This window comes from Bactrocera dorsalis, chromosome 3 (genome assembly GCF_023373825.1).
Source record: "Bactrocera dorsalis isolate Fly_Bdor chromosome 3, ASM2337382v1, whole genome shotgun sequence".
Lineage (NCBI taxonomy): Eukaryota > Metazoa > Arthropoda > Insecta > Diptera > Tephritidae > Bactrocera > Bactrocera dorsalis.
In genome coordinates, this window is record NC_064305.1 from 38229330 (window position 1) to 38240560 (window position 11231).

Genomic DNA, 11231 nt, shown 5'->3' on the forward strand with positions numbered 1-11231 from the left:
CACCTTTATAATTTCGACTATACTCTAACTTATAAGTGTAGAAATTGAAAAAACTTTTTCGACTCCTGTCAAGATTTTTCGATATTTCAATTGTTCAAATATTCTGCATTGGATTTCGAAGCTGATATTGCTGGTTCCAAGATAGACAAAATTATATACGACTTCGAAGTTATGACTGTAAACAGTGACGTGGGAACCTAGTCGCGAGTGCGACGACTGTTTGTTTGATGACAAGAGATATTTCGTCTTGCCCTTGTTCATCACCAGAGCAATTTGCTTCGCTTCCTTATCCATTCTGGAGAAAGCAGAACTATCCGAGCGGTTATTTAGGCCAATGGTATCAATATCATCAGCGTACGCCAGCAGCTGTACACTCTTATAGAAGACGGTACCTTCTCTGTTTAGTTCTGCAGCTCGAATTAATTTCTCCAAGAGTAGTTTGAAGAAGTCACACGAAAGAGAGTCGCGGCTCGGAGAGTCCTTCCCGATCCTTACGGAACGTTTGGTATTGCTCAACGTCGGTTTTCACAGCCGTATTAGTTTTGCGGGGATACCAAATGAATACATCGCGGCATAAAGGCAGCAGTTGTCAAAAGCAGCTTTAAAATCGAATAAGAGGTGGTGCGTTCTTCAGACGGGTAGATGAGAAAATCACAAAACAATAAAGCAGCAAGCTAATAAGAATGTCATCGATCAAGTGGGGCGAGTTTAACGCATTTGGTTTGCTTCCGAATGGCTTCAAATACAAGTAGTTGCAATGATTTCAAATGATTCCAAATGGTTCCAAATGGTTTATTTCTAAATAATAATTTGTAAGGCAATATACATTTATAAATAATTACATTATTGATTATTACTTACCGCAGTATGTCCTTCCACTTTCCTGGCTGATCGATGAATAAGCTGAAACACGATATGCACTGGCATATATGCATAAAGGCATTTGCATTTACCGTGCAGATCAGCACAGCTAGGATAGAGGGAAAACATACTGCAGCTTACAAACAACAAGTATATAAGCCCAGATAACTAATTAGAGCTTGCGCTTCCAAAAATGATCCCTTAATTGACGAGCGATGCGCCACTGCTTGCGTAGCATACAAGTGTTTCCCAAGTCAGCGTCTGCTATAGGAGTCTCGGGCGTGTTGTCTGCTCCCAGAATGAAATCGTTAGGAGTCAGGGGCTGTTCTTGATCGGCAGTGATAGGCAGATGCGTCAGTGGGCGAGAGTTAACGACGTTCTCAGCTTCAATCAGGAAACTAATCAGAGTATGCTCTCTTGGTGAAACTTCTTTTAATATGTGACGTAGAACTCGCTTCACGCACTGTACCATTCTCTCCCATGCGCCACCTTCCGAAGGGTTAAATGGGGAATTAAATACCCACTGGATGTTTTTCTGTGATAATTCACTTTGTAAGCGACCGCAGTCGAACACTTCTGCAAATCGTTTTGCTTCTCGGTCGGCGCCAACGAAATTCTTTCCATTGTCGGACCTTATTCTTATGGGTGCACCACGTCTATTCACAAAATTACGTAAAGCAATAATACAGGAGTCAGTACTCAAATCGTGAGCCAGTTCTAGGTGCACAGCTCTCACTGTAAGGCACGTAAAGAGCGCAACCCATCTCTTCTCGGTACTGCGTCGAACAGTCACAGTGACTGGGCCAAAGTAATCAAGGCCAGTGTAGCTAAACGGGCGTACGTAAGGAGTAAGTCTGTCCGACGGAAGCGGTCCCATCCATGGCGCTGACGGGGTAGCTTTATTCAAACGACATACATTGCAACTTGCAATGACGTTGCGCAACACACTTCTTAGTCGTGGCACCCAATAATTACGGCGGATCTCACCAATAGTAGCTTCAATGTTTTGGTGGCACATAACGCTATGGTGATGTAACACCAATAATTTTGTAAAGGCATGATCAGGTGGTAGAATAATAGGACGTCGTGTGCTGATTGGAAGCCAGCTGGCGGCGTCAATGCGTCCCTGTACTCGAAGAACACCTTCTTCGTCTATATATGGTGAAAGTTGTAACAATGTACTGTCGTGGGCAATGTCGTGACCATTTTCAATGGACTGGAACTCGGCTGCATACGCTTCGCGTTGTACTATGCGGCATAAAAGGCGTTTAGCATTGTCTACTTCTTGGGCTGTTAAACCATAACATTGATTTGGCTGTGTACGACGACGGCAATGGTTGACAAAGCGTAATACCCAGGCAACGGTTCTTACCAATCTTTGAAAGGAAGAAAATCTATTAAAATCAATAAAATTACAACTCACGATGACTTTGGGCCGGAGCTCTTCATCAGGTTCATCATTTCCAGAAACTGTTATGTCTTCAGAAGGCCAGGCTTGCTCGTTCTGGCGTAAGAACAGAGGCCCCCGTGACCAACGTGCTGTTGGATTAAAATGGATACAATCATTTGCTCGCGTCGCTTCATCGGCTACATTGTGCTTAGTGGGTATCCACCTCCAATTTGATATGCTTGTCGAAGCCAATATCTCGGCTATCCTATGCTGAACGAAAGGCTTGTAACGACGATGTTCACTCTGTATCCATTTGATGACCGTTTTTGAGTCACTCCACAGGATACAATCTTTGATGTTTAGAGAATGTTCGTCGCGGATACACTGCATTAGAACCGCTGCCTGAAGTTCGAGGCGTGGCACAGTAAGGGTTTTCATTGGCGCACATTTTGTCTTGGCACAAACGAATGCAACATCAAATTCACCAGACATATATTGAGATCGAATATAAGCAACGGCGGCGAAGGCATCTTCACTAGCATCAACAAATATGTGAAGTTGATGTACCTGAGGTGCACCATTTCTGAAATAGTAGCGAGGTATGGCATACTTGACAATCTCGGGTAGTTGTTTACGCCACTTCGTCCAAGCAGCGTTTACGTCGTTTGGCAATGGGTCGTTCCAGTGGATATCGTGTTTCCAAAGCTCACGCATAAGTAACTTGGCCCCAATGACGAAATTGCTCAGAAACCCTAGAGGGTCAAAAATCGACATGACGATACTTAGAAGTTCTCTTTTAGTAGGGCGTCTCTCCCCATTTATCACCGCTTCAGAAACGTTATGAAATTTTAGTTTGAAGCCGAAACAATCTGATGATGGCTGCCAAAACAAGCCTAGTACCTTCTCACCAACGAAACCTTCTTTCTTACCAATCGATCGTGTAACATCAGTACCACCAAGCGCGGCTAACACCTTCGAAGAATTGGATGTGAAGTTGCGAAGCTCGAACCCAGCATCCATATGAATCGCTCGGACCTGTTCTGACACGGAAATTGCTTCCTCTTCCGAATTGAAGCTATCAACGAAGTCATCGACATAATGGTGGTCCAATATTGCTTTTACTGCACGGGCCGTGGTTCCGTGTTCATTTTGGTGCTCTAGCGCGTTAACTTTTTTTACATAATTTGCAGCACATGGTGAACAAGCAGCACCAAACGTCATCACGCACATTTCGTAAACATCCGGCGGTTGCGTAGCATCACCATCACGCCAAAGAAACCGCTGTGAACATCTGTCATCTTCTCGTATAAGGACTTGGTGGAACATCTCCTTGATGTCTCCACACACGGCAACTGCGCCCTCACGAAAACGAAATAATATCGACGGCAATGGGCGATATTCTTGTGGACCCTTCAAGAGCTGTGAGTTGAGGGAGATTCCGCTTATCTCAGCAGCGGCGTCAAAAACCATTCGTAGCTTTCCGGGTTTGTTGGGATTAGCAACGGCAAAGTGTGGCAAATACCACGTTGTAGGTGTACACACAGCAGCTTCTGCTGGCGGCAGTTTTCGTGCGTACTTCTTTGTGACGTAAGAGTCCATGATGTTCTTGTATTCGGCGGCAAACTCTGCATCACGACTCATCCTTCGCTCTACACTGATTAATCGTTTCAACGTCATATTGTAGCTATCAGGTAAATTAACTTTGTCACTTTTCCATATAAGACCCGTTTTAAAACGTCCGTCTACGCGGCATGTGGTAGACTTCAAGACATCTCTGGCACGGATGTCCTCCTCACTCTCTATCGGCGGTGCAGCTCTAACACCAAAACTCTCAATTTCGAAAAAGTTAGATACCATATTGTGAAGTCTCTGATCAGCTTGACTATTTACGCATAAACACGCTACTGGGGACGGTTGTGTAGAAGATGTGGGGCCGAATACAACCCAACCCAACTCTGTATTAGCAATGAATGGTCCGTGCTCCTTTACCCTCACAGTCGTCGATGGTAATCCCAAATGGCAGTGGTCAAGGCCAATTAACAGCTTGGGCCTGACTTGGGCGTAAGGTTGTACCGGTAGTTGGCTTACGTGTCTATATTCATAACCCAAATCGTCTCTGCTTAAACTCTGTACAGGAAGCTGTAGGTTCGACACAGCATACACGTTACGGAGTTTGTGTTGTTTCTGCATACCGGCACCACTGATGAATAAGTCCACTACAAACGTTGATTCCTGCGCTGCACGTCCTCCGAACCACTGTACATTTAAAGATTGCTCAATTCCACGCATTCCCAAGTCTCGAACAAGAGCACGGTCAATCATCGTGATGGATGAACCTTCGTCCAGCAGTGCGTATGTATCAACACGTCTGTTATTTCCGTATACGGTGACCGGTAAAATACGGAAGAGGAGCTTGCTTTCAGTGGTACTGCAACTCAGAACTGCAGATCTTGCTTCCAGTGATGTCTGCTGGCTATTGAGTGAACGACTTGGTGATGTAGGCTTACGATTACCTTGTATATTCGTAGCGGAGAAATTTGGAGTTGACTGCCCTGACGAATTGGAAATGTTCTCCGCGACTTCATGTAAGAGTTTATGATGCACTCTCCGGCAACCATCAATTGAACATAACCTGCGTCGATGACAATTGCTTGCACAGTGGCCTATATTGAGACACGCAAAACACAAACGACGTCGTTTCACTTCTGCCCATCTTCTCGGCACTGAATATTCTACAAAACGCGCACACTCTGCTACCTTGTGTTGCTCCTGACAAATTGGACATCTCACTGATCGTTGTGGCTCAACTGTATGTAGAACCATGCGGCACTTCGAATCCTTATAAGGGTCTTCAAAAACCGTACAAATTATATTAGCTAATTTTGATAGCCAATCACTAAAATGTTTCACTGTTGCATGTGGCTGCATAAGCGCTGCGAAGCTGGCCCATTCAACACGTTTGCTCAAAGGCAATTTTGAGACAAGTTCGTCGAGTAACGTAGGATTTGACAAATGCAATTCACCACCATGAGCAGATTGTAAAAATACACAAATATTACATACCTTTGTTGCAAACGGTATTATTTTCAGCATGGCATTTTCCGAAATAGGTGCGATTTCCTTCACCTGGCACAGCTGGCTGCGGATCAACTGCTCAGGGCGCCCAAATCTAAACTTTAATAAATCAATTATATTACCGACATTGTCCGGGTGGATTAGCAAGGACTTGACCGCTTCACGTGTGCAACCTTTCAGGCACTTTAACAAACGTTGATTGTTCTCATAATTGCTAAATCCATAAATTGCAGTTGACTCTATGTAAGCCGTATAAAATATTGGCCAATCTTCCGGCTTTCCACAAAATTCGGGCAATTCCTGCAATTTTCTCGGCAAACTCGATGACTGTGTAGATGTTGCACTTGTATTAACAAACGTAGGCATTGTCGTCGAATTAGAATGGATCGAAGGCGTAAAAATAGTTGAACTGTACATGTGGTTTGCAGCAGCGGTACTTGCTGCAAATAACGGCGGCGTGTAACGGATATCGGTAGGTTGCGACAACGGTACTGTACAGTTGGCAATAGCTGGCTGCTGCGATTCCGGCAATTGTGTTGCTATCCTCGACGAAACTTCGGCGGCGACATTATTGTTGGATGTACCCACGTTAAGCGTTTCACCATGTGCCCGGGGCTGAGTGGCCGATAAACAGGTCTCAAGCATGGCGATTCGTTTTTGGAGAGCCGCAAAAACATTTTCCTGACGCGCAATGGCAGCGGCTGACGATGATCGAGTGGTGGCTCCGGTGGCTGTAGGGGCGGCTGGTAAATCACTGGCTACATTGACGGCGGCTGATGCACTGCTACCCTGGCTGGGTTTTGATGCTGATGACGTAAAAGCACCGCTGTCCATATTTGGCAAATTAACTGAAGTCTGGCGGCGAGGTGATTTACCCATCGAATCTTCAAATTCCACAAACCAAATAGGCAAACAATTGGAATGCGAAATAAAGATATGTCATCGATCAAGTGGGGCGAGTTTAACGCATTTGGTTTGCTTCCGAATGGCCTCAAATACAAGTAGTTGCAATGATTTCAAATGATTCCAAATGGTTTATTTCTAAATAATAATTTGTAAGGCAATATACATTTATAAATAATTACATTATTGATTATTACTTACCGCAGTATGTCCTTCCACTTTCCTGGCTGATCGATGAATAAGCTGAAACACGATATGCACTGGCATATATGCATAAAGGCATTTGCATTTACCGTGCAGATCAGCACAGCTAGGATAGAGGGAAAACATACTGCAGCTTACAAACAACAAGTATATAAGCCCAGATAACTAATTAGAGCTTGCGCTTACCTGCTTACGCTTGTGCGAAGAAGGGGAAATGACAAATATACAAATTGCACAAACAAGTAAGCAGAAGCTTTACAGTTGGAATAATGTATATAATATGAAGTTCGCGACAATTTAAAGAGAAATGAAAATGAAACATTCAACTGTAAAATAAACATAGAAATTGAAATTACAATATTTATATATATATGGGCAAGGGTTGCCAACAAAGAAAAATTGGGCTGATGAAGCTGTACTAACCTGGTTACGCGCAGTATATGTATATGCAAAAAAATTACCTTAGGCCTTTATTTGAAATAACCTTTTATATATTTGCGATAAGGTTGAAATATGTTAGCGGCTTCACAGTTATTCATATTGGCAAATATTTTGAAATGGCAAAGCTGGCGATGCAATTGAAAATGGGGTTTTCTCTTGTGATATTATCAGGTTTTCCGATAGGGACGACGTGATTTGTAATTGTCGTTTCGGTCATTTTTAGTATGTCACGATTTCAAATTTTTTTCATTGTATTCAGTAATGCTTTGATTTCATAATGGAAATATAAGCGCTAGAACCACGTTTACAAATTATTCAGTTTTATTACTGCAGGTTTTTATTAAACCTTAAAACCTTCTGATTTTCAAATTGCCGGAAAAACCCTAAAAGCAGCCCTTTTCTTTTTCCCGCTTGTATATAAAAATGCATGTTTGTTTGTTTGTAATGTTAAGGCTTGAGAACGGCTGGACCAATCTTGATGAAATTTCTAGAGATTATTCGTTGTGGATCTGGGAAGGTTTAGAATCAAAAACCGCTTATAATTTTCATGAGGAAAAGTCGGAAAATTGGAAAATTCCAAAAAGTGACTTATTTCCATACAAATTCTTTCTTTTAATTTTTTTGTTTTGTTTTCCAATTGATTTACATATTTGTAAATTATTTGACATTTTCGGTAATTTGCATCCTTTATTTCGGCTATTGAAAAGATAAATTATTGAAAACTATTCTGTGAAAACTTTGTGTGTGTTTCATACAAGGTGATCAATTACAGATTTAAATTAGTTATGATGTCATGAAGAGATCGCGTTAGTATTGGCAGCTCAAAGCACATGCACGAGTACTCGCAGAATGCGATGACATACGTGCGGAATTATAGATCGCGGTCAGGTAGCAAGCGATCTCCACGATGTCACAGCACGGCTTTTCAAACAACAGCTATGACGTTTGATGGACTTCATATTGAAGTAATGTTGGTATACTATATGTATCTTCCCCGTTTGGAGGACTAGAGCTACCGATGTATAGGAATGAGTCCAAAACAAACTGGACCTCATATGTGTCCCAACTGGGTCGCTTCACAGATACACATTTAGTATCTAACCCTATAAGTTTGGACAAGGCTAAGCGGTTCCATAGCGAAAAATATTGGGATGCTTATCAGACCTTATCAACTCGTGATTTTATTCTGTGTTCCAGTAGACAGTTTAATTGGTACAGTCAAAATTAAAAACAAAAAAATTACAGAAAGACCACATGCAGACCGCACACAACGAAGGGTACACGGCACTTAATATGGAGGATTAAAAATTATTATTAGATGCTCATTTCCACGATCGGAAAGTATAATATACGATGGGAAACGAAGGTTGTGGAGGTTATCTTTGACCTCCGGCTAATACATATACAAAAGAAGCACGAAACAATGATTACGATCTTTGACCTCCTCCCATATTTTTGAACACTGATTCTTGCGTAAAATTTAACGGGGAATCGAATGGAAAAGTCAATTTGGAAAAAAAGTTGGGGGGAAAAGCACAAAAACCGGTTTTTTGGTTTTTGAAAATTTTTTTGGATTTTGAAAATATTTTTATCAGAAAGCTGAGATATTTTTTGCATAAAATTGGATAACTTAAAATTTTTTTCAATCAATTTTGAGGTCGTTAAAAAATAAGAGAAAAAGTCATTTTTTGTTTGATCTCAATTTGAATTGCGCGCCAAAAAACAATAGAGCAACTTTGACCACTAAAAAGTTAACAGATATTCTTCTTTTGGTCTATATTATGATATTCTAAAGTTTGATCAAAATCGGAGAACCACGGGTACAAAACCATGTCGCCAATTGATGGAATGGCCCATATGTATAAACACATTGTGACGAGGGCAACTGTTTTGCAAAATATGGCAACGCTCAACGAGAACATTTTGGACAACCAGTCTCGAGTGTGCACCAAGTGGATTGTCACACACGTCACTTCGATAGGACACCCAACCTAACGCGGCATTTCGCAAATGCGTCGACAATATGACGCTTCGGATTGTCAAAACATTGTGTTGAGACGACAACATAAATGAGATGTATTTGGAATGAAAATTACATTGTTAGATGATATCAGTAACTTAAATAATAATTTGTATATTATTGAATACCATGCCGAAAGACGAAACTTTGAAACTTGTGCTGGTCATTTAGATATATTATCTTTGAATATCGAAAGAGTAGCCAGGATATTCGTGTTCTAGCAATCGCGTCAGTGTTAATTGGTTCTATCTCCTAAGTTGTCAACACTTTCCTCCAGTCAGCAATCAGAAATATCAATTTGGATTTCTAAATTAGAAGCAATCTCAGCAACAAGTCTCATATAGAATAAGTTGTCAGTGAAAATCAAGCGCAACGCTCTATAAAAAAACGTAAGATCAATAATATCGAAATTGGGAAATAAGTTTTAAAATTGGATCCATATGCAAAACAAACAAAAAGTTTACGCATTCAAGTAAACAAAAGTGTGTTTATTTTCTTGCAAACACCTTACAATATGTCTTTCCTCATAACTGGTGTTCAAATATCATTGAACATGCTTACTTATCAGAAAAGCCGAAATACTATTAAAAATAAATATATATTTTCAAATATATTGAGCATACATGCATATGCACATAAAGAAAATAAAAAACAAACCGCCTCAAAGCCATGGGGATGATTCAGAAACAAGGAAACTGGGTTCCTTACGACTTGAAACCAAGAGATGTATTGCCGGTGGCCATCACTAGGTCCGTAATATTGGACTGATATGAAACAGATTCTCATAAAATCTAGCAGCTGCTCGAAACAATAAGGATTTTTCAAGTTCCTATAATCATTTCGTGTAATAGCTTAACTTTATCACTTATATTTTACTCAATACGCTATCGCGATAAAAGTAGATTCTAACTTGAATGATTTGAATGCTTTCCGTACCTTTGCAGGGTGCAAAGGGATTTTCCAACTTCCGGCTAGCTAGATCCATACATAACTAGTTGATTACCCAGGCGTTTTCCTGCGTCAAATTATGTGTTTTAAAATGAAAAGAAAGTTGAATTTATACTGTGTTGAAAATTATTTATTTATGATATTCCTACATTTTTTCAATATAACGCAGCTTGATAAACACAATTTTTTGATTTCTGTTCCGGTGGGTAAATGTACAGAGAAGTTAATTTTCCAACTCGTGAATACGCCACATATATCATGAAATTTCCAGATTTATAATAATAATAATAATACCCAACGGTTACCCTCCTCCCGCCCAACCGACGCGAGGGGCGCAATCCGCGAACGAGCGGAATGAGCCGAGTCATTAAAGGCAAGAGAGTTTTAAGCGTTGCGATCTTAAGCTGGTCAGCTACAGAAACAAAAATTTCAACAGCCAAAATTAAGAATTAAATTAAAGTTTATAATTTTTAAATGTTACTTGTTAAGAGTAGATAAAATAATTTTTTTAATTGTAAAAAGTGAATCTTTTAAATCAAATGTGCTGGAACGAAAATTGAAATCATGACATTTGTTCTAGAAAATTTTAAAAGTAAGGGTCTAAACTGCCTGGTAGAGCGAGCGGGGACGTTAAAATTAATATCAGATAAGAGAGATGGGCTACAGACTGACCCATTCATAAGTTTTACAAGAAATATTATCAAGCATCTCCCTACGACTAGCGAGTGTCGGGAGATTTATAAGTTTTAAACGGTTAGTGTAAGGGGGAAGATTTAAACTGGAATCTCAATGCAAATGATTTAAGGCAAAAAGTAAGAATTGTTTTTGAACGGACTCTAACTTATCCGAACGGACTTGGTAACTAGGGTTCCAAACCACAAAAGCATACTCTAATATAGGCCTCACCAGAGATGTAAAAAGAATTTTTGTGACAAGCGGATCTCTAAATTCTTTAGACCAACGTTTAACAAAACTAAGAGCGCCTTTAGCTTTAAAAACCGTGGAAGATACGTGAAGATTAAAATTGAGTTTGGGGTCCATAGTTACTCCCAGATCAACAAAACTGTATACTTGCTCCAACCTAAAGTTTTGTATTGCGTATGAAGTTGGGTCTACAGATCTACGTGAAAAGCACATTGTTTTACATTTTTTAAGGTTCAATGGCATGTCATTTCTATCACACCAAGAAACTAGGTTGTTTAAGTCTGTTTGCAACTGGCATCTTTCGTTGTTTGAAGTATACGTTTTAAAAAGTTTTACATCGTCAGCATATAATACGACTTTTGAAAACTTAACAACAGATGATATGTCATTAATAAATAACAAGAACAGAATCGGACCAAGATGGCTACCTTGTGGAACGCCTGAAGGAACATTGATTATGTCAGA

The 11231-nt window shown here is 40.3% G+C and overlaps 1 protein-coding gene across 1 annotated transcript; it reads right to left on the reverse strand.

The window, feature by feature from the left end:
* Window positions 1-1033: 1033 nt before the first annotated feature.
* LOC125777575 (uncharacterized) lies at window positions 1034-6160 on the reverse strand. Its single transcript, XM_049452665.1, has one exon. The coding sequence runs from the start codon at window positions 6158-6160 to the stop codon at window positions 1034-1036; it is 5127 nt and encodes a 1708-aa protein (XP_049308622.1).
* Window positions 6161-11231: the final 5071 nt, after the last annotated feature.

What these genes read in the sequence shown, in the direction of transcription:
- LOC125777575 (XM_049452665.1), bottom strand. Translation starts at nt 6,160, where the DNA reads ATGGACAGCGGTGCTTTTACGTCATCAGCATCAAAACCCAGCCAGGGT.